This window comes from Callithrix jacchus, chromosome 6, assembly GCF_049354715.1.
Source record: "Callithrix jacchus isolate 240 chromosome 6, calJac240_pri, whole genome shotgun sequence".
NCBI lineage: Eukaryota > Metazoa > Chordata > Mammalia > Primates > Cebidae > Callithrix > Callithrix jacchus.
In genome coordinates, this window is record NC_133507.1 from 149,267,717 (window position 1) to 149,292,387 (window position 24,671).

Below are 24,671 nucleotides of genomic sequence, written 5' to 3' on the forward strand. Positions count from 1 at the left end.
GGACAGCAATGATATTCGGGCGCACACACACCCACTGGGAGAGCCAGCTTCATCCCCCACTTCCCACCTGGACTTTCTCCTAGCGCATTTGTTTCCTGCTGCCATTATCACCTCATCAAGGATCACTACTTGTTCTTGGGTCTGAGGGTCTTACTAATGACAATGGAATAAAAATATAAGATGCATAAAATGCCAGACAGAAAATTATACAGGATAATGCAATAACTTAGTTGTGGAGAGAAGACAGAATGAGAAGTTACAAGAGTTAATTGAGCAAATATTTGGATATGGTAGAGAATGGGAAAGCCGAGTGTCGAGAAGTCTTAAATCAGAAGGCAACAAGCTTTGGCAAATCCCCATATGTACAATTAAGGAAAGATGCAATTATGTTGTCTTGTTTTCAATCTTCTTTGACCATAGCCTGAGAAGAATATATTTTATATATTAATTAGTACACATATATGTGTGTGAACAGAATTTTTGCAAAACAAAAAGTATCCTTACAAGCTGATGTGCTCCCTATTCTAGACTAGTCTACTCTTTGATTTAAAAATGCTTGTCAGCAACCCACTATATTGAGTTCAAGATCCACAGTCTCTAAAGGGCCAGATAGTGAATAACTCTTGACACATATTTTTTTCTACGTCCCTTAAAAATGTAAAACTATCAGCTGCAGTGAACTATGGCTTAGTGTGGGTTTTTGCATATCAAGTTTGCAGACCATTACCCTGAGTATGCCTACCTAACGGTCTGCAAACCACATTCTAGTTTTTATTTTACTCTTGAGACAGGATCTCACTTCATTATCCAGGATAAAGTGCAGTGGTGCCATCTCGGATCTCTGCAGCCTCCACCTCCTGGGCTCAAGTGATTCTCTTGCCTCAGCCTCCTGAATTGCCGGGACTACAGGTACACGCACCACACCTGGCTAAATTTTTTGCATTTTTTTGTAGAGATGGGGTTTCATCATGTTGCTCAGGCTGCTCCACCTGTCTCAGCCTCCCAAAGTGCAAAAATTGCAGGCATGTGCCCCCACACTCGGCCTTTCAAATCACATTTTAAAGACCACAGTTATTGAAAGAGTCGAGAAAGTAAAAAGGTTTTTTTTTTCCCTCCGAGACAGTATCTTGCTCTGCTGTCCAGGCTGGAGTGCAGTGGCATGATCTTGGCTCACTGCAACCTCTGCCTCCCAGGTTCACACAATCCTCCTGCCTCAGCCTCTGGAGTAGCTGAGATTACGGGTGCATGCCACCATGCCCAGCTAATTTTTGTATTTTTAGTAGAGATGGGGTTTCACCACGTTGGCCAGGCTGGTCTTGAACTCCTTACCTCGTGATCCACCCACCTTGGCCTTCCAAAGTGCTGGGATTACAGGAGTGAGCCACCATGCCCGGCCTGTTTGTTTTAAGAGACAAAGTCTCACTCTGACACCCAGGCTGGAGTGCAGTGGCACAATCATAGCTCACTGAAGCCTAGAACTCCTGGGCTCAAATGACCTTCCTGGCTTCAGCTTCCCCAGTAGCTAGGACAATGGGTACACACTACCATGCTCAGCTAATTAAAAAAAAAATGTATAGAAACAGGGTCTCACTATGTTTCCTGGGCTGGCCTCAAACTCCTAGCCTCCCCTCCTTGGCCTCCCAAAGCTCTGGGATTACAGGCATGAGCCACCTTGCTTGCCTGAAAAGAGTTTTGATGGTTTAACCTTAAATCATCTAACTCTACATGGTCAAACCATATTTGGACAGCAGGACACCAGTTTGTAGCCCTGTTTTTAGGGATGAGTGTACCTTTTTTTAACCCTATGTTAGTTGTCTCTTTTAAATTTGTGACAAAACTTATTTTTCAAACTATCTGGTAGTTGGTGTTGAAATCAGTACAACAGGATCACTACATAATACAATTTGAAAGTTGTATCATTTATTTTATGTTCAAGAAAATTAAATACAAACAATAAATTTTTACCTAAGGTACTACAATACACAAATGCTTCTGAATGCATGGTATCTTTTGATCTTTAAAGCAATCCCATGCAGCTACTTGGGAGACTGAAGCAAGAGAATTGTTTGAACCAGGGAGTTGGAGGTTGCAGTGAGCCAAGATCGTACCACTACACTCCAGCCTGGTGACAGAGCAAGACTCCGTCTCCAAAAAAAAGCAATTATGTGAAATGAACTAAATAAACTAGTAGATACTGTTCTGGCTTTTTAAAGAAGAGAAAATGGATTGCTAGAATTTTCATTGCTTTGCCTACTTGTCAGATGATAGAACCTACATAAAAAATTGAGCCCAGTATTTTATTTTTTAAAGCTACTAATTAGCTTCTTTATAAGCAGCAAAAATAAAAATTAAATATGTGTGGTATACTTGTCCTAGCTTAGGTCTTGTAATATCAGTTCTTACTATCTTACTTTTTTAGGACTCTATGGCACTGAAATGCATTGATTGGAGTTACTTCCAAACAGGCTTAATTTTGTACCATGGAGTGTCTTAGCAACATAGAGCAACACATTTTCTGCACATTGATGAGATAAAAATCTTATATACATATTTTATACACTTTGAAACCCAAAGGTTTCAAGGGCTTCTACTGCTCCTTTATATATTGAAAGGGTTTGACTGTGTCCCTACCCAAATCTCATCTTGAATTGCAGTTCCCATAATTCTCATGTGTTGTGGGAGGGACCTGGTGGGAGATAACCAAATCACGGGGGCTGTTTCCCCCATACTGTTCTCAAGGTAGTGAATAACTCTCACGAGATCTGATGGTTTTATAAGGGGTTTCCCCTTTTATTTGGCTCTCATTCCCTCTTGTCTGCTGCCATGTAAGATGTGACTTTGTTCCTCCTTTGCCTTCTGCCATGATTGTGAGGCCTCCCAGCCATGTGGAACTGTGAGTTAGTTAAAGCTCTTTCTTTTGTAAATTACCCAGTCGTGGGCATGTCTTTATCAGCAGCATGAAAATGGATGTATTTACATGTATTGTGAAACCTTGAGATGGTGCCTTGTAATCCCATAGGATTTGAACATAGTTTAAAATCTGATTAAAACCTGCTATGGGAAAAGCCCACCACAGAGGCCAGTAATGAAGATGCTTTGAGGAGTAGCAGTCCTGCAATCCCGGAACCACTGCACAAAATCTCTCAAACCACATTGCCAGGCTTTGGGCTGCTCCACTGCTGGCATCCAGGTCCCCTGAAACGATGAATAATTCTGAGTGAACTGCTTTGTGATCCTTGTGAGATTCCTCTAAGATGGCATCCTCTCCTGGTGGCTTTTGAGGAGCTTCTTTTTGGGGTTTTGCATGAAAAAATATGCTGTTCTTGGGCATTGGTTTGAAAAAAAGTGAGAAAAGGAAGGCCATGAGACAGAGGCCAAGGATATGACAATGAAGTAAAAGTGCGACAGGTTCTCCAGGGATACCAAGAGTTGGGCCAGCACGGACCCTGCCGTGTAGGTGGCCAATGTGATGCTCCTGCAGTAGCCACTCACTCTCTGGTAGTGCTCAGGGCTGACTGCGCTGTATATGTAGGTGTAGTAGGCCACCTCGGCGCCAGTGACCATCCCGTAGAAGAACTCGACAACCTGCATGGTCTTCACTCCTTGGCCAAACAAGAGAAGCAGCCAGGTAATGATGAAGCTAATGCCTTGGCAGATGATGACTGGCTTGTAGCGGACGTAATCGGTGAAGATAAACACAGGCAGCAGCAGCACCAAGTAGGAGTATGTCCAAACGGGGAAGATCTCATGTGTCATCTGCAAGATTAACTGGGGATAGTGCAAAGACAAAAAACATCAGGACGTGAAATACACCCTGGGCCTCTGACACTTAACATCATCAGGATGACATGTATCAACCCCAGGAATCATAGCTTGGCGTTTGCCAAAGTGGGTCTAGTTTCATGGTTTACATGAGTTTTTAACAATACATTGGAAAGCAATGGGAAACTGAAATTCAGGGAAACAAATTGAATGACAGATATTCATAAGGTGTGAATTCATACTTCCAGGTGTAAAAAACACAGCAGCTATTGTCTTGGTGATCCGCCTTTTAAACTTTATAAATGTAATTTGATTGCAATAAGCTATGGTGGCCAGAAGAGGTCATAATGGATAAATGAATCTTTTTTACACTTGACAAGATTTCCGGAACAATCTAGGGCTGCTCAGATACCGTTGCTTACTAGTACATAACAAAATAGTTTATTCTTCCCAGTCAGAGCCGAAAGATTAAGAAGGGTGTTTCAGTACTGGAAGAACCGGACCGTCTTCTTTCCCTTTGATACTTATCAGTACGAAAATGAGGAGCCCATTGCGATACCATCTCCGTGGTCAGGAAAATACAGGGCGAACGACCAGTTTGACGTTGAATGTCACGGGAGGAAATGTGTGAGAGTTTGCCTTCTACTCTTCCGTTTTCTTGGCTTTACTTTTTTGGGCGGCCCTGAAGAAATCGTAAGAAACTACTTAGTAGCTCTCTTGGTCAAGTCAGTTTCGGCCACAGTTTCTCTTGGAACTGGTGGCATTAGCCAGTTATCTGAGCCCACCTGTAGTGATGATTTCATTTGCTATAAGGGGAATGCACAGTGGGTGGAGGATGGCATGAAGGCGGTTGGGCTAGGCCTCCTCAAATCCCTGTCCCCTGAATTTCTAGACAACTGAAATAAACCCATAGATTTACTAAGCCTGAGAATGCCCTTTGCTATGACCTAATCTGTGTCCTCACTCTTTGGGTTCTCAGGTAGACTTTTACCCAAGCGCTCTTCAAGTTGGGTAAAAATTTATTCTTGCTGTTTTTGGCTTTTGGGTGTAATCGGTAACATGGGAAAAGCATATGCAGATATGCTTTTTGTGATGATCTCTGGTGTTTGAATCAGGCCCAATGATAGCTTCCAGCTAAACCAGTTTGTACCTAATGGCATGTACTGGTGTTTATTGTGAGGAAAAATGGTGGATTGCTTTAGAAGGCAAAAGCTACTTGGTGTGAGGTGGGTGAATGTAGATCACAGCTAGGAAAGTGAGGTAAAATAAGAGAAAATTGCTGGCCAGGTGTGATGGCTCATGGCTGTAATCCCAGCACTTTGGGAGGCCAAAGTGGGAGGATTGCTTGAGCCCAGGAGTTCAAGAGCAGCCTGGGCAATATAGTGAGACTCTCTCTTAAAAAAAAAAAAAAAATGTAAAAATTAGCCTGCCACTTGTAGTCCTATCTACTTGGGAGGCTGAGCCCAGGAGTTTGTGGCTGCAGTGAGCTATGATTGTGGCATTACACTTCAGCCTGGGCAACAGGAGTGAAACTTCATCTCAAAAACAAAAACAAAACAAACAAACAAAACAAAACAGAACAGAAACAGACATTTAGATTCAATACGTGTGGAATGGGGTCTGAGTATTTACATTTCTAACAAATTTCCAAATGATGCTGATATGCTGGTTCAGAGACTACACTTTGAGAAGCACTGACTTAGAAGCTTCTTATTCCTGTGACTGTAGTCAAAGTTAAAAGCGGCCTTAATGTTTATGAATAAAGACAGGAAAATCATCAGAGGACTTTTCACATGGTTGTCAGTAACTTTTCTCCTGCCCCACCCTCCCCACCAAATTTCATTTTATCTTCTAAGACTTTTATTTATTTAAGACAAAGTCTCATTCTGTTGCCTAGGCTGGAGTGCAATGGCAATATCTCAGTTTACTGCAAACTCTGACTCCTGGGTTCAAGCCATTCTCCTGCCTCAGCCTCCCCAGTAGCTGAGATTACAGGCGACCATGACCACGTGCTAATTTTTGTATTTTTAGTAGAGATGGGGTTTCACTATATTGGCCAAGCTGGTCTCAAACTCCTGACCTCAGGTGTTTTTGTACAGCTGAAAGATTAAGTAAGGCTGCATTGCATTCATTCCGTTTTTGCTGTAAATTTATTTTTGACAGGGTGCAGGGGCTCATAAATATAATCCTAGCACTTTGGGAGGCCAAGGTGGGGGGATGCTTGGGCTCAAGAGTTTGAGATCAGCCTGGGCAATATAGTAAGACACTGTCTCTACAAAAAATAGAAAAGTTAGCCAGGTGTGGTGGTGCACACCTATAATCCCAGCTACTCAGGAGGCTAAGATGACCATCCGGGCTATTTTATTTGTTTTTAGTACCTATTTCTAAAAGAATTATGTGATACCTAAACAAGATCACGTCACAGATAAAATTCAAATACGACACTTAGAAGTAATTTTCTAAGTTGATATTTTGGCCTCCGTTACAATTCTTTTCCGCTATGTACCCATACTGAAACGTAAGAATTTATGTTCAAAATGAGAAGCCTCCGGGTTGGCTGATGGCAGGCAGGATAAGGGCACCTTTTATTTATTTCTTTATTTTTATTTATTATTTTTTTGAGACAGAATCTCACTCCCTCACCGGGCGCCAGGCTGGAGTGCAGTGGTGCGACCTCGGCTCACTGCAACCTCCACCTCCTGGGTTCAGGCAATTCTCCTGCCTCAGCCTCTGGAGTAGCTGGGACTACAGGCGCGCGCCACGATGCGCAGCTAATTTTTTTGTATTTTTAGTAGAGACGGGGTTTCACCATGTTAGCCAGGATGGTCTCGATCTCTTGACCTCATGATCCACCCTCCTCTGCCTCCCAAAGTGCTGGGATTACAGGCGTGAACCACCGCGCCCGTCCGAGGGCACCTTTTATTATAGATAGAAAGGCTCCAGCAGTTCCAGCTGAGGTCTCACCCACTTGGTCGTTCATCACTTCCTTCCTGGAGCCTCCCTGACCCTCTCTATCTCCTCCCCTCTTTCCATTAGACCTCATCTCAGTCCAGCTCTGGCATGCCATTTAAGACCATGGACTCTGCAGTCAGACAGTCAGGTCAAAATCCTTTTCTGCTACTTACAAACATGTGACCTTTGGCAAGTTACTGGACCTCTTTATATCTCAGATTCCTCATCTGTGAAGTGGGGATGATAATATGTTTTGAGGATTCCATTCGCTAGTACATGTTAAAACAATGCCTGCCACACACTACACAGTCATCAATTGTAAGCTATACAATTTGCAGTACTGATGGCTTTGAAAGGTATTGATGTGTTGACACGCACACCTTACCACTAGCCTGGGATCTCCTGGAGAGCAGGAATTCAGCTTTGTCACCTTGGAGTCTAGCACAGTTTCTGACCCATCAAAGGTATTGAGCCTGTAATACCAGCACTTTGGGAGGCAGAGGCAGGCAGATCACTTGAGGCCAGGAGTTCGATACCTGCCTGGCCAACATGACAAAACTCTGTCTCTACTAAAAATACAAAAATTAGCCAGGCATGGCGGCACATGCCTGTAGTCCCAGTTACTCTGGAGGCTGAGGCACGAGAATCGCTTGAATCCAGGAGGCAGAGGTTACAGTGAACCAAGATCTCGCCACTGTACTCCAGCCTGGGCAACAGAGTAAGACCCTGTCAAAAAAAAAAAAACAAAAAAACAAAAAAAAAAACAAAACTAGGTAACCTAGAAGTGCTTGTTGAAAGCACAGTCATTGAACGAGACTTTTCTAACTGACCATAAAAAGTCAAATAATATGTTTTCCAAGCATTTAACTTATTTAAAGTTATTCTTTGGAATGAGAACTACAAGCTACCATTGATTCTCAAGAATGTGTTGGTTATTTACTCTTAAAACAGCTTTGGAATATGGAAAAGAGGATTTACTGGTGGGAAGAACATGGAGATTGTAGTTGGGTAAATTTAAATCTCTAAACCACTATTTCAAGTCCTTTGATCCCGTACAAGTTTCTTTGTGTCTTGGGGCCTCAGTTTTCCTTACCTGAAGAGGGAGATTGTAATGTGCATCACACAGGCATAGTCGTGAGGAGATTTCCTGCTATAATGCCTTCATGGAAGCAGGTGTATAACATGGGTTACAATCCAGTCTCTGTGTAGGAACCCATATCTAGCTTCCATGGCCATGGATGAGGGAAAGACCATCTACAAAGAATGGAGGGACTGGTCATCATCCAGCTCATCTAAGCCACAGGCTTGTGCTGGAGCCTGAAACCACTAAGTTTTAAGTGAGTTTAGCAATTGAGATTGTTATTTACACTGATTAGTCCTGCTGGCAGTTAAGGGGAATAGCCAGACGAAACTTGAATTTATTAGAAATAATCCTCTGCAAAGTGAGATATTAAATAATTGCATACTTTATAAAAATCCATAATTTCTTGTCACCAGATCCATTGCAGTTTTTACAAGTGTATTTTGGAGAACATTAATTCCTGGGTTACTAATAATAAAATACAGAGTAGAAATGATTTTTAGGGCCAGGTGCAGTGGCTCACACCTATCATCCCAGAGTTTTGGGAGGCCAAGATGGGAGGATCACTTGAACCCAGGATATGGAGGCTGCAGGGAGGTATGATCATGCCATTGCACTCCAGCCTGGGTAATAGTGTGAGACCCTGTCTCAAATAAAGCCCCCCAAATTAGCCAGGAAATCTCAAATCCTCTTTCTGAATCAGGCATGGACAAAACATCACTCACCATTTTGAGACCCAGGAGAGACCATGCTTTCGGTTTTTACATTGGAAATAACTCCTGATTCCTCCCCTAATGCTAGCAGCAGACTGTATAACTCAAAATGGTTCGGTGGGTTGGTTCAACTAAATTAGGAAGTCCATCATCAGCACAACGAAAAGACTCAAGGAATGAGTGATCACATGGAGCAATAGGTATGACAAATCCTCTTCAATGTGAGATTCCCATGACTCTGATTAAGATGGGCACCAAGTTTGCCCCCTGCTAGTATCTTCATTTATTGTAAAAAGTAGATGAATGGTATGTATTTATTTAATCTGTTAGCATTCTGCTTACACAGCCCCTCTGAACTGAACGGCTTTCCTTATGGACTACAGAAAACGAATGACTACCTAGGAAAAGCTTTGAAAACATAAATAGTACAATATTTCTTGATCATTGGTCTCTCTGAGATGGAAAGGAACAAAAACTCAGCCTGAAAGATTCAAACACTCCTTCTTTAGGGCTGTTTTTCTAACTTCAAGGCATGCTTTCTATTTTTACAATTAAAGGCAGAGTTATAACCATGGGGAAAAAAAAGACAACAGTGAATTTACAATCCCATGTTATCCCAGTGGCATACTTTTTAATAAATCAAGCATGTGTTAGTTTTTATTTAGTGTTTAACCTCTGCTTCAAAGGTCATTTGAAAACCAGTTAAAATGTCACCGAAGAAATGCTCTGACTTGCTCCTAATTATGTTAAAATGCAAATTTCTAACCTTTGCAAAGAAGTTGGGTGCAGTGAAAGCAGTGGACTTCTGGTTTGGGACAGCAACTAGTGTTGCTATGTACAGGGAATCCTGGAACTTGGGGGCTCTGGCTCCTGCAGAGCTGGTGGGCTGCTCTGAGGAGCTTCGTATATTTATGAACATCCCAGCTATTACTGCCATCAGATTTTTTTTTTCTGTTGTACTTAATCACAGCTAGCTGATCTTACTCAGACTCCTTAACCTTTCTGAGTCCCACTGATAAAAAAAAGATAAAAATTACCCACTGTCTTGTTGTAAGAAGTAAATAAGATCATTAGGGGAGGAATCCAAGCTGTACCTAATACAATAAATATGGCTGTCTTTCCCTTGCTTTTCTTTGAAAATCTGGTCTAGTCCCAGTCACCCAGAAGATCACAGGGACCAATGAATTGGTGATAAAATAAAAGCTCATAATGTCAGACCCAGTTAATATAGATTGTTGATCATCTGTGCAAAAATCAATGTAAAAGTTTACAAAATCAATTTCAAGGCTATGCTGGAAGAATGAGAGATTGAAAAAGTAAATTTATCGCTGAATTAAGGTTGCAAGGAGAATCATTTCTTTAAGGAATTACATTGTCCAAAAGCACTTAATAAATGGTGATTTATGTAAGAATAGTAACAAATCACTCTTATCTGCCCTTTAACCAAATTTTTAGTCCTTCATTCCATAGTTCCTTCCATAGGGAACTCTTGGTCAGCTTCATCAGATTCTGCTCAAAATACACGCTTTTCATACATATTCTTCCCCATTTTGATTCTTCTCTACATAGTCTAAATCAGCAAATATTTACCAGATGTACTTTTTAAAGAGTTGAAAGGAAGTGATCCCTGCATTCTAGTTCCTCATGACTCATGCCTCTCAGCATTAAAAGTATTTTTTATCCAGATTACTTATCCACGCCAACATTTCCCATCTGAACCTTGGCCGGCCCGTTTTTCCAGGCAATGTTGGTTAACACCCACTGACTGTGTAGTCTCTTCATTTTTAATGGTGATGAGCATCCTCCCAGTTCACTTTCAATGGTCAATGTCACAGATCTTGCTATTTGGATGCCATGAGCTAGGACTAGGGACTCATTTCAATAGCCCGTTTCTCTGTCACCCATGAAATCATAAGGCTCAATGAATTGTTGATAGCAATTTTGGTACTGAAAAGTAGGGTGCGGCTATACCAAATATGTAATTCTGTCGGGGGTTGTAATTTTTTGCACCATGTTGAAACCAAATATGTAATTTTGTAATGGGTAGATGCTAGATGTGTTTTAAGCACTTGATAGAAAATGCCTAGATCACATTCAGAGATTGTTGGTAGAAATACAGACATAAAAGACAATTTGGGGCCAGGCGTGGTAACTTATGCCGGCAATCCCAGCACTTTGGGAGGCCAAGGTGAGTGGATCACGAGATCAGGAGTTTGATGCCTGGCCAATAGAGTGAAACCCCATCTCTACTAAAAATACAAAAATTAGTCAGGCAAGGTGGTATACCTGTAATTCCAGCTACTTGGGAGGCTGAGGCGGGAGAATTGCTTGAACTTGGAAGGCAAAGGTTGCAGTTAGCCGAGATCTTGCCACTGCACTCCAGCCTGAGCAACAGAGCAAGACTTCATCTCAGGGGGAAAAATAAGACAATTCTGATGAGGTCGCAAAAGGAAGAGAGGAGAGCTACAGAGAAAGCATCCACTGTCTTAGAGAATAGATGTACCACCACATACAGAATGTTCCTAGAATTACGAACATTGCAGGTATTTCTGGTGAGGTCTCAGATGGAAAGAAGGAAACTTTATTCAACACAGAGGGAAAGGTGATTGATCCTTGTAATAAAGTAGCAGAGAGCTTGGCTGTATTATGTTGTGCTGTGCTGTTGGAAGGAAACTAGAACTTGTAAGTGATAATGCACTTGGATATTTAGCTGAGGAGATTCCCAAACAAAGTGTGCAAAAAGGAAGCCTGATTTCTCCTTGCTGCTTGTAATAAAATGTGAGAAGAAAGAGATAACTCAAAGAAGGAACTGCTAAGCAAAAAGGAAGCAGAAACTGATTTGGAAAATTCTCCATCCGCCCAAATCGTATATTACAGAAATGTCAAAAGTATGGCTCAACAAGTGTTTGCTAAATAAATGAGGTATGTGGCTTGTGGATCCAGTCGGTTATCTCATCAGAAGCCAGGAATAGAGATGCAGTTGTTCGAGAAAGATCTGTGTAGGGCCCTCTTGTCTGAAGGCCTAGATCACTATGAATTTCTTGGGAGGTCGACCAGGCTTTTGAGAATTTTATACCAGTGGAAACATTGCCAGTCTGGACTGAAAGAGACAATACAATTAAGAAGGATGACTTAAAGTCTGGAGCGCTGGATGCAGAGACCACAGCCAAAAGGACCTCCTCAGGGCAGGGCCACCACCCTGCTGGCCCAATAGAGACCTGTAAAAAAGACAGCAATGGTTACAAACATTTGCATCTCAGCAGGGGGAAGAATCTATATAAAATAAATTACCAATCAAGTAAAGACTATTTAAAAATTTATACATTTTTATATGAAAATTGCAATTTTCTTTCTTTACTTTTTTTTTTTTGAGATGGAGTTTCACTCTTGTTGCCCAGGCTGGAGTGTAGTGGCACGATCTCAAGTCACTACAACCTCTGCCTCCTGGATTCAAGAGATTCACCAGACTCAGCCTCCCAAGTAGATGGGATTACAGGCAACCACCACCATGCCCAGCTAATTTTTGTATTTTTAGTAGAGACGGGGGTTTCACCAAGTTGGCCAGGCTGGTCTTGAACTCCTGACCTCAGGTCAGGAGATCTGCCCGCTTCTCCTAAAGTGCTGGGATTACTGGCATAAGCCACTGCACCTACAATGTTGTTTTTTAAACTGGATACTATATGAAATGCAGACGTGATAAAGGGGTTCTTAACCCTCTTAGGTGACCTTTTTAAGAAATTTGCAACTTTCATGTAAAAATGTATAAATGTTTAACTAGCTTAGTCATTACTTGATTTGTAATGTATTTCATATTGATTTTCCTCTCTTATATTCAAATGTTTGTAACCATTGCTGTCTTTTTTACAGGTCTCTCTTTATCAAGTCATCATGTTTGGGAACAAGTGTAACACGGTAGGAATGAAGATGCCTCTTGTGTGGGAGGCTGATGCTCCAAAGGATTCATGCTTTCAGCTAACAGAGGCTTCATCCACCCTCAGTGCTCAGGCAGCATTTGGAAGAGAAGGATGACTGGAAGGAAGAAAGCTACAGTTTTCTTATTGTAGTTATGGGGAAATTGCACTGATCCGTGCATGCACTTTTACCCAGTCTCCCCGGTCACAAACCTGCCAGAACAAGCACTTGAGCTGAAAATACTAATCTGTATATGTGTTAGGCACAGGTTAGCTTTACGGAATTTTCATCTCTACTTCTCAATACAAAACTTGTTTTTCACAACTAGCATTACCCCGCCCGCAGAAATTTTCAAAGAAAAGATGACTCGGTCTATTCTAGAACCTTTTGTTATTCCTGGCAGTGCTACAGTGAAATTGGGTCTAGCGTAATTTATTGTTGGGGTGGATGTAAGTCCTATTGAGTCTGAAAGCACAGCATCAAGTGAAAACTGTTGAACAAATGCTAAGCATAGAAACTCTTCTGTTTATGAACTTGTTGGTTTTCAATAGGCTGCCCTGAGTCTGCTTTTTTCTTCTCAATTGAACACAGCATGGCACAAAAGCCAGCTGTGGCACAGCATACCCCTTGCTGGGCGTGGCGGCTCATGCCTTTAATCCTAGCACTTTGGGAGGCCAAGGCAGGTGAATGATGAGGTCAGGAGTTCGAGACCAGCCTGGCCAATATGGTGAAACCCCATCTCTACTAAAAAATACAAAAATTAGCCAGGCGTGGTGCCACATGCCTGTAGTCCCAGCTACTCAGAAGGCTGAGGCAGGAGAATTGCTTGAGCCTGGGAGGTGGAGGTTGCAGTGAGCCAAGATCATCACACCATTGCACTCCAGCCTAGGTGAGAGAGTGAGACTCCATTTCAAAAAAAAAAAAAAAAGTACTACCCCTACCTGGGGGTGCTGGGCTGAACCGTGACTTTGTTCCTCATTTGAAGGGATTAAGGACTGCTTGGCTAAGCCCATTCCCAGTTATTGACTCAGTGGGACTTGTGGGGAGGGTTTGAAACCCAACTTTTTTGTTTCAAACAAATTCCCAGGTGTTGCTGCTGCTGCTGATTGTGGATCTCATCTTGAGAGCCACTGCGTAGCTTACAGCTGTCTTGGCCAGCTCTTAGGCTGAAGGTTTGAAAGAGGTTTCTGTGGTCGTTTTAGCTGTACTTCCTCCGAGGGTTACAGTAGAGGGCGCTGTGATTATGGCTACTATGATGGAGCGCTGATCAACTCCATACTGAATCCAGATGGAGGTTTTTATTTCGTTTACAAATGTTTCATGTAGGCATTAGTAGATAAAAAAGATTCTCCCACTAAAGAGAAGTTTAAAGTTTTCTCTCTCTCTCTCCTTTTTTATTTTATTTACTTTTTTTTTTTTTTTTTTTTTTTTTTGAGACAGAGTTTCACTCTTTTTGTCCAAGCTGGAGTGCAATGGCACGATCTTGGCTTACTGCAACCTCTGGCTCCCAGGTTCAAGTGGTTCTCTTGCCTCAGCCTCGTAAATAGCTGGGATTACAGGCATGTGCCACCACACCCGGCTAATTTTGTATTTTTAGTAGAGATGGGGTTTCACCTTGTTGGTCAGGGTGGTCTCAAACTCCTGACCTCAGGTGATCTGTCCACCTTGGCCTCCCAAAGTGCTAGGATTGCAGCCTTGAGCCACTGCTCCGGCCTGTCTTTTTATTTTAAAGTTATATATACTTATTAGATGGAGAGCTGAGGCTGTTGAGGTGCACAATTTTATTTCTCATTATTCAGAGGACATTAGAATGAGATAAATTTGCTCTTTGAGCCCACTGTTTCTAAATGTGTTTTCAGTGACTCCAGTTTTGTTAATAACAGAAATAGGGTTTGAGACCAAATAAAACTGGAAACACAGAGTTTAAGTTACACAGACTCCTTTATGGAATGTTCTTCAGAGCCTGTATTTGTACATTGGAAACCACTGGGAGGAGGATGTGGAAGGCAGGACCGCTGTGGGAGGAATGCCTTTCGGGTATTTTGGATAGGAAACATCTACCTTGTCCTGATTCTTCATCTTTTCCATAAGGAATTAAAAACTGGAAGAGAAAATGTGGTGACAGGACTTGTCTCTGGACTGTAGCCCAGGGTACTTTCTGCAGGACCAAAATATTATTATCTGCAGTTCTGTGTGCAATGACAATGTCAAGGTGAGTCAAATGCACATCCTCCTTGGGCCTTGGGTCTTTCTGTTCCACCTGCTGGAATGCTCTTACTCCAGGCACCTGCAGTCATGCCTCATCACTGCACGCAGAGTGCTCAAATACCACCTTATCAAAGAGGACCTCCCAGACCACTCTCCAAAATGGGCCTCCTTGAGTCAGTCTATATTTTTGTAGCTTGCTGTGTCACCACCTGTTATACGCTTAATTATTTTTGTTTGTTTCTTCTCTTTAAAATAGAAGAGCTAGAACAGAAGGGACCTTATCCATCTTGGTGTCTGCTGTATTCCTAGTACTTTGTAGGTGCTCAGTGAACATATACTGGATGAAATAATAGTTTCAAAGCATATAACATAAGATTGATTATTCTATCAGCCAGAGTTCTCCCAATAAATGGAACCAATAGATTGATATATAAGTATACATAACACATTATATATATAATAATGTTAAATATGTTAAAATGGTAAAAACTGGTATATTTTATTAAGTGGTTCTAATGGTACCCAGATAATCTGAACATTATATACATTTATAGAAAAATTTTGTAGGATACAATAAATTCCCGTTCAAACTTTAGCCTGTAAACTTCCTTTAAAAATCTAAGAGGGGAAAATTGTTAAGTACGAGTTCTGAGTTCCTCTTCAAAGAACGAATGTCAGTATGTTCCGTTTGCCTGTTCTTTGTTCTCCATTTTTTTTTTTTTTTTTTTTTTGAGACCAAGTTTCGCTCTTGTTACCCAGGCTGGAGTGCAATGGTGCAATCTCGGCTCACTGCAACCTCCGCCCCCTGGGTTCAGGCAATTCTCCTGCCTCAGCCTCCTGAGTAGCCGGGATTACAGGCACGCGCCACCATGCCCAGCTAATTTTTTGTAATTTTTAGTAGAGACGGGGTTTCACCTTGTTGACCAGGATGGTCTCGATCGCCGACCTCGTGACCCACCCGCCTCGGCCTCCCAAAGTGCTGGGATTACAGGCGTGAGCCACCGCGCCCGGCCTGTTCTCCGTTTTAAAGTTTAACTTCCTTGTTCTTTATGCCTTCTTGTCCCTAGTTTCAATAAACAGCCCCTTCTTAGCTTCTATACTCACACAGAGTCCTTAGTCATCCTCAGTCACCTGCTCTGTCCTCAGTCATCCTTAATCACCTGCTCTGTAACCTTCCTACACGCCGAAACTGCTCACCCCACCACTCCGGCTCTGACCCCTGCTGTATTCATAGCAGCCAGTTGGAATTAGCTTAGACTGTGTTGTCCAACCCTAGCCTATAGGGGAATGACACAGCAGTAGGAACTAGCTGTGTTAGAATAAGAACCCCTTCCCTCCTCTGTTCAGTGGGCTCGCTGTTGCCCCATCCAGGAGTTGCACCCTTCTATAGAGGTAAATTTGCTTTGCTGAGAAAATTTATGTTTGAGTGCTGTTTCTTTTGCAGCACTAAAAATTTGTTTCTAACAATATCCACTTGCACTTCTGGGTGTAAAAGTGCAATATCTGACCAGGCGCAGTGGCTCATACTTATAATCCTAGCACTTAGGGAGGTTCAGGGGGTGGATTTTTTGAGCCAGGAGTTCGAGACCAGCCTGGGCAACATGGTAAAACGTTCTCTCTACAAAATATACAAAAATTAGCCAGATGTAGTGGTGGGTGCCTGTGGTCCCAGCTACAGGACTAGGACTATACCTAGTCCTACACTATACTGAGAACTACATTGTACCTCGTCCTACACTAGACCTACACTGAGGTGGGAGGATCACCTGAGCCTGGGAAGTTAAGGCTGCAGTGATAGCCATAATTTTGCCATTGCACTCTAGCCTAGGTGACAGAGTGAGACCCTGTCTCAAAAAAAAAAAAAAAAATAATAATGAAAGTGCAACATCTAATACTTTCTATAGTTGTTTAAATGTAATGATATTGTATACTCTGGTTTCTCTTCAGATTGTGTAAATCTTTTGCCTTTTAAATGTAATGGTATTTTATTTTTATATACTCTGGTTATGTTAGAGAATATCCTTCTAGGCTTCAGTGACTTTGAATTTCAATATTATTAAGATAGGGGATATTTATACTTATCTGAAGGCCTCTCTGAGAAGGAATTCTGCACTGGGTTTGACTGTAATTAAGGTAACTAACTGCCTTGGAGAATACTGGCCATTTTTATTTTCCATTATCCAAATTTCACAGAAGTGCTTCTCATCATCAGACTGACCTACAGTCATACAGGGAAGGGAATCCAGGCAACATCATCCCAGGTTGCTTCCATAAAGGAAGGAGAAGACTCTAGAAAGTGGTGGTGGTGGTGGTGATGCCAACAGACATGAAGCACAGGACCTTTCAAAGGAGTTTTTGAAGTTCGCACACCTTCCATAAGGCCCACCTTCCCCTCCCCCACTGAGCATCACAGGGTTTCATTGTCTCTCTGGGAGTCACAAGGCCCCTCCTCCCCTGCTGACCTCGAGGCAGTGGGGATGGGGAGTGGAGTGTATGTGGTCTTACATATAAAAGAAAGCCTAAAAAGAAATGTAATGTGCTAAACAACTGATGTGTTAAAACACCTGCCTTCTGATATCCTTAAATGGGAGTCAATCCTGTCTACAGTGAGGGATAAATGTGTTTTGATAAATGCATTTACACTCACTCTCTAGCCACAATCAGCTAGTCCTCTGGGTAATGTCACTTTGAAGGAAGGCTGGATGCTTATTGGGAGAGAGTGAGTGGCCCTGGGTGGAATCCAGCTCTGGGGCGGGGGTGGGCGGCAGCTTTAGGGGGTGACCTTCCAGATCACACTACATTGGATGCCACCATCTCTGCCCTGCACAAGGTGGATCCAGATGAAGGCAGCCCTTTCTGGAGACCCATTAGATGAATTGTTGTGTTCCTTGAAGTAAAGTTATTACTGTTCCAATTTATATCAACCAAACTCTCACTTAAATGGAGTAGGTCGCAATGACAGTCAGAAACTGAATTACACCCACAAAGAACAATGCTGACAAGGAGAAAAATCTGTCAGTGGTTGAATTGGCATTGGCCTCTTCCCATCTACTTTGACTTCAGAGAAAGTGGGGAGATGCTCTTTTCTGTGGGACGTTTCTGAGGTTTCCTAGGTCTTTCCTGTGCAAATAAATGATGAAATGACTGTCTGCAGAGTCACTTACGAGCCTTACAGGAGGTCAGCCGTTTTCTGTGCTCAGAAAGCCCACCCCCTTTTTTCTTCCGTTATATTTCTGTCTTGTCTGACCACGTGTTGTTGCACAACTCTAAGGCTGAACTTGGAACTGAACTTCCAGTCTTTCTTCCTCATGCTTTTCGGAGATGCAGTACCATTTTTGCTGACCTGCAGATGTTGAAATTCCTCTGACTTTTCTCCCCTCTTTGCTTACTTTAGCACATCTGTCCTCTAAATCTGGTGGGAGAAAGTCAGAAGAAATAAGCCTCATAGAATAAACAGAATCTCCCACCTGATGGGGATTTGAAAAGACAACAGGCTTCTTAGAGGCAGAAGGTGACTAAGAGGAAAACATACGTGGAGGTAGATGGTCTTAAAGGAGAAGGGAGATGGAATCAAGTCCCCACACTAACAAGGAGAGTGATAATGCTGCCTTTTCAGATTCTTTTTTTTTCTTTTTTTGAGACAGGGTCTTGCTCTGTTGCACAGGCTAGAGTGCAGTGATGTGTTCACAGCTCACTGCAGCCTTGACCTCCCCAGGCTCAAGCAATCTTCCTACCTCAAACTCCCAAGTAGCTGGAACTCTAGGCACGAGCCACCATGCCTGGCTAAGTTTTGTATTTTCTGTAGTAGAAACAGGGTTTCTCCATGTTTCCCAGGCTGGTGTCAAACTCCTGGGCTCAAGCAACCCACCTGCCTCAGCCTTGCAAAGTACTGGGATTGCAGGTGTGAGCCACTGTACCCAGCCTCTTTTTCAGTTCTTGAGTTCAAATGTCAGCATCATCATTTTCTAGCTATGATCCTGGGAACTTAGATGTGGTACTTGATATTGTCCTTGCTTCTCATTGCTGCCTCCAGATAATTATTCCCAACTCCTTGGGAGAAAATGAAAACTTTTTTCTAATTTGAAACTCAGTCATCTAGAGCACTGTCTCCTCAGTGCTGACATTCACTGACTCCCTGGTCTGTCTTCCTCAGTCATCAAACTCTTTGGCATCAATTCTCCATCCTAGGCCCTGCCGTTATCTTGCAGTTTTAAAATATCCATATGTGACACATCTTGTCTTTCTCGTTCCTCAATCCCCTCATTTCTAGACTCCTTTTCCACTCTACTTCTTTTCCATAGCTCCCTATTCTTGTGGTCACGTCCTGTCCTCCCTCCAGTGTAAGGAAGTGTGTCACCTGGCTCTGTCGACAGGGATCTCGTCTTCTTGCTTACTTGATCATCTTACTTCCACGGGACCATGCTTCAGTGTTATCAGGACATTCTTATTCTCCTCCCAACCTCCCGCCTGTCCTTTCTTCACTTCTCTTATTTCCTCTACAGCAGCCACACTAATGCCCAAAGCTTCGGGGCCTGCCCATGTTTCAGTCACATCCGCATGGAAAAAAAAATTCCAGGTAAAATCTTTGATCGGTTTGCTAAAGAAAGTCACAAAAAAAGCAAAAATAATTATTTTATAAGCTCACAATCACCAGCCTCAAGTGGGATTTAACCAGGCAGACCTGCAAGGTTTCTCTAGGTGTTTAGTTGCTACTCTCCACCTGGACCATATCACACTCTGTCTGGATTTCTTGGTCCTCTAATTCCTCCACTCCACCTTCATTCCCAGAGATTATAAACTACTTTATAGAGAAAAAGGAAGCCACCAAATGCCATCTCTCTCAAGCTTCCAGCAAAATGCAAACTACTGAGACGTCAACCACTATGCGCGGAGGTCTGGTCTGCAGACCCTCACTCAACTACGGATGAATAAATACGCTCTCTCACCATTACAGGGATTCAAGTGGGCTAGGGATGGTTGTCGGCTGCTTTCAGAGGGTGAACTGCAGCCAATCGACCAAGACTCCCTCTCCGTTGTTACATTTATCCAGTGTGAATTTTACAACAGGGGTTCTAAGTCAACATACTTGTGGATAATTAACATGGTTAAAAGAGTGGTTTTATGAATGACAAAAGCTTTAGGTTCTGGGCCCAGAGTAAACACTATTAATGGGTAATTCCCCTTTGATCTCTCCCTGAAAGGGCCACACAGCACAAAGTTTACATGAGTAAACAGCAGAGACAAAGGGATGTGGGGTAAACAGACTTAACTGGGAAAGCCTCTTATCGTCTCTATCTTCCCCCTAACTTAATGGACGTGCTGCCTTTGGCATGTCCCAATAAAACCTTTCAGCCTTCCAAAAAGTCTGAGACTAATCTATAATTTTTCCTGTATTTCTTTAATATTTTGCCAGCCAGCCTGAGTGAATCTCAACAAACTACTCTCCATCTGCCTTCCCTCACCACTTCACCACTCTGTGATACAAGGCAGCTGTCCCTTCTCACTAGGGCCAGACCCTTCATCGGGATCTGGCATTCCTGCTCCTTCCTTCTCTGGGCACACTGGTGCTACATTTTTTTTTTATTTTTACAAAAATAAATATTTCACTTCTTTTACTTAAATTGACCCTCCTTATTTAAAAATTTATTCAACATCTCCCATTTTAGAAAATCCTCTGTTGACCCGGCAACCCTCTTCAATGATAGTCCGACCTCTCTTCCCTTCACCAAAGACAAACCTCCTGAGCAAGTTTTCTGGGTTGATGGTCTGTCTTCTTGCCTCCCTCTCATTTTTTTTTCTTTTTTTTTGAGACGGAGTTTCGCTGCTGTTACCCAGGCTGGAGTGCAATGGCGCAATCTCGGCTCACCGCAACCTCCGCCTCCTGGGTTCAGGCAATTCTCCTACCTCAGCCTCCCGAGTAGCTGGGATTACAAGCATGCGCCACCATGCCCAGCTAATTTTTTATATTTTTAGTAGAGACGGGGTTTCACCATGTTGACCAGGATGGTCTCGATCTCCTGACCTCGTGATCTACCCGCCTCGGCCTCCCAAAGTGCTGGGACTACAGGCTTGAGCCACCGCGCCCGGCCCGCCTCCCTCTCATTTTAAAACTCACCTGAAGGTATCCTATCTCCTAAATAGAAACATTTCTTGCTGAGGTAAAAAAATAACCTCCATGTTTGCAAGGGCAGGGAAAATATTCCAGTAGCCTGTTACTTGATTTCTCATTGGCTACTACTGATCACTTCTTTTTGCTTCAAGCATTCTCTTCCCTGGGCAGCGAAACCCTTTCTGTTTTCCTGCTTTCTGTCTGCCCTTGCCTTATACCGCTGTGCATGCTCATTCTTTTCTAAATAACTGTACTTCAAAAGTCTATCCTTGAGCCGTGTGCAGTGGCTCATTCCTGTAATCCCAGTACTTTGGGAGGCCGAGGTGGGTGGATCACCTGAGGTCAGGAGTTTGAGACCAGCCTGGCCAACATGGTGAAACCCCGTTTCTACTAAAAATTCAAAAATTAGTGAGGTGTGGTGGTGGGCACCTGTAGTCTCAGCTACTTGGAAGACTGAAGCAGGAGAATCTTTTGAATCCAGCAGGTAGAGATTGCAGTGAGCCGAGACTGTGCCACTGCACTCTAGCCTGGGTGACAGAGTGAGACTCCATCTCAAAACAAAACAAAAAAATCCTTGATTCTCTCCTCTCCTCTTTTCATTTTATACCCTCTTTCTAGGTGGTTTCATCACTGTTCTGGCTTCACTTACCATCTATATGGTACTGACACTTTTTTTTTTTGAGGCGTGGTCTCATTCTGTTACCCAGGCTGAGCATGGTGGCATGATCTTGGCTTCCTGCAACCTCTGATTCCTGGCTTCAAATGATTTTCCTGCCTCAACCTCCTGAGTAACTGGGACTACAGGCCTATGCCACCACATCTGGCTAATTTTTGTATTTTTAATAGAGACAGAGTTTCACCATGTTGGCCAGGCTGGTCTCGAACTCCTGGCCTCTAGTGATCTGCCCATCTCAACCTCCCAAAGTGCTGGGATTACAGAAGTGAGTCACCATACCTGGCTTTGTGCTAAGTATTCTTTTTTATTTTTTATTTTTATTTATTTTTGAGACGGAGTTTCGCTCTTGTTACCCAGGCTGGAGTGCAATGGCGTGATCTCAGCTCACCGCAATCTCCGCCTCCTGGGTTCAGGCAATTCTCCTGCCTCAGCCTCCTTAGTAGTTGGGATTACAGGCACGCGCCACCATGCCCAGCTAATTTTTTGTATTTTTAGTAGAGACGGGGTTTCACCATGTTGGTCAGGATGGTCTCGATCTCTTGACCTCGTGATCCACCCGCCTCAGCCTCCCAAAGTGCTGGGATTACAGGCGTGAGCCACCGTGCCCAGCCTGCTAAGTATTCTTTTAATCTTCACGATGATCCCGGGAAGTAGGACCACCCATTTTATAGGCCAGAAAACTGAGGTACAAGGATGTTAAGTAACTTTCCTGAAGTTAGGCAGGGAGAGTCATGCAGGGTGCAGGGATTTGAGGCAGGAAAGGCTGACAGGAGAGCTGGCTGTCTGAACCACTAGTCTGTACCTCTTAAATAAGAGGCACGGACAGAACACATCCATCTGCAGCTCCAACAAAATACTGTGTCAAACCGTCCCATTCCCTCTTTAGTCAGTGAGGAAACAGGAGGCTGGTAAATTGAACAAACAACTCTTTCTGATTACTCCTTGTTTTTATTCCTTTCTGGGTCCTCTTTCTTTCTTTCTTTCTTTCTTTCTTTCTTTCTTTCTTTCTTTCTTTCTTTCTTTCTTTCTCTCTCTCTCTCTCTCTCTCTTTCTTTCCCTTCCTTCCTTCCTTCCTTCCTTCCTTCCTTCCTTCCTTCCTTCCTTCTTTCTTTCCTTTCTTTCTTTCTTTCTTTCTTTTCTTTCTCTCTCTTTCTTTCTTCTTTCTTGCTTTCTCTTTCTTTCTTTCTTCTTTCTTTCCTTTCTTTGTGTGTGAAAAGATTTTAAGCTTCTGATTTGATTTCTTTAATAGTTACAGAACAATTAATGCTTTCTGTTTCTTCCCATCAATTTCATTTAGTTATTTGCTAAATTTTTGGTAGAGTTGGGATCTTGCTACTTCTCCCAGGCTGGTCTCAAACCCTGACTTCAAGCGATCCTCCTGCCTCAGCCTCCCAGAGTGCTGGGATTCCTGGCGTGAGCCAATGGCCAGGCACGGTTAACTATTAAAGTCCGAAGTTAGTCAGTGTACTTATTCTCCTCCCAAATAATTTCAAGATCTTAGTCTGCTTTAGCTCAGGCCGCCGCCTTTCTAACTTAAATGCACTGGTTGTCCTGTATTTTAGTGCTGTTTTTTCTTTCCCCCATGGATGAGAAATTACTGTGGTTGTTTTGTGGTCATTTGACCTCCAGATGACCATGTTTACTCGTTCCTTTGTTCAACACCTTCCTTCTCCAGGTCTCAGACCTTCCCTGTGAGATCATTTCCTTGTTCCTGAAGTACATCTTTTGATGGAAATTCCTTCAGAGAAGGTCTGTTAGTGTTAAATGCTCCATTTTTGTTTTTCTGAAAGCATTTTTATTTCCCCAAAACCTTTGAAAGAGCCTTTCTTTTAGATACAATCCTAGGTTGACATTTATATCCCGCCGTCTTCTGACTTCCACTGGGTTGAGACATCTACTTTTGGTTTCACGCTCATTCCTTTGTAATCGTCCTTTTCTTTCTGGCTATTTTTAGATTTTTGTTATCGTTATTGTTGCTCTTTAGTTTTACCAGGAGGTGTGTAGTTGGAATTTCTTTGATTTTTATGTAACTTGAGTTTTGTTGAGACATTTGAATTTGAGCATTGGCATCTTATATCACTTCAAAAAATTACTGATCATTATCTTTGAATATTACCTCTCCATTTTATCCTCTTCTTCTGTAGTTTCAGTTAGACACTTGTTAACGTTCCTCCACAGAAGCACTATTGCAAATTTCAATGGAAAAATCATTTATTGTGGAGACTATTTCTTACATTACAGGACAATTTATATTCCTGGGTCCCAGATACTAACTGTCATTCAGACGAAAGTGATTTCATACTTTTCCAAATGCCTCCTAAGATAAGGAGCGACATCTCTTCTTGAGACCACTGTGAATAATCTTCCCTTTTTCAACTATGTTTTTTTTTTTACTTTTCATATTTTTAAACCTCTTTGCGTCTCTGTGCTGAATTCTGAGTAATTTATTGAGCTGTTTTCCATCACCAAATTTCTCTTCAGCTGTGTCTAGCAAACTTTTTAACCTGTACATTGAGTTTTTATCTTTAGTTGTTTCATTTTTTATTTCTTCGCCTTCTGGAAATTTGGTCCTTTTGCAAATTTTCTTGGTCACCATTGATAGTCTTGTGTTCCTTTGTCATATTTACATTATCTTCTTTTATTTCTTTGAACCCAATATGTCACTGACTATATAAGAAACTTCGTAGGCTGGGCATAGTGGCTGATGCCTGTAATCCCAGCACTTTGGGAGGCTGAGGTGGGAAAATTATGAGGTCAGGAGTTTGAGACCCACCTGGCCAAACATTTATATCTCGCCGTCTTCTGACCAACCTGGTGAAACCCCGTCTCTACTAGAAATACAAAAAAAAAAAAAAAAAAAAAAAAAAAAAAAAAATTAGCTAGGTGTAGTGGTACGTGTCTGTAATCCCAGCTGCTCAGGAGACAAAGGCAGGAGAATCACTTGAACCTGGAAGGCAGAGGTTGTAGTGAGCCGAGATCACATCATTGCACTCCAGCCTGGGCAATAGAGCAAGATTGTCTCAAAAGAAAAAAAAAGAATAAAAAAAGGAAAAGGAAAAAAGAAACTTCACTCTCATGTGTCACTAAGAAAGATACCCGGATCTCTTTTTTAACAGACAATTGTTCTTATAGTCTCATTCTGTCAAGTAATATATACTTTTTCATTCAATACCTTGAGGGCACAGACAAAGACTTGTTCATCTTCAGAAACTGATGAAAGATCTAATACTTGTTCTTGAGATTTCCCTGTAATCTGAA

General features: G+C 42.4%; 1 protein-coding gene across 1 annotated transcript; it reads right to left on the minus strand.

The window, feature by feature from the left end:
* Window positions 1-2,552: 2,552 nt before the first annotated feature.
* On the minus strand, window positions 2,553-24,009 carry LOC118142811 (thiamine transporter 2-like). Its single transcript, XM_078375641.1, is given in 7 exon segments — window positions 2,553-2,627; window positions 3,005-3,363; window positions 3,366-3,756; window positions 5,698-5,745; window positions 19,036-19,225; window positions 23,530-23,596; window positions 23,808-24,009. Coding segments are annotated over 7 exon segments (1,332 nt in total).
* Window positions 24,010-24,671: the final 662 nt, after the last annotated feature.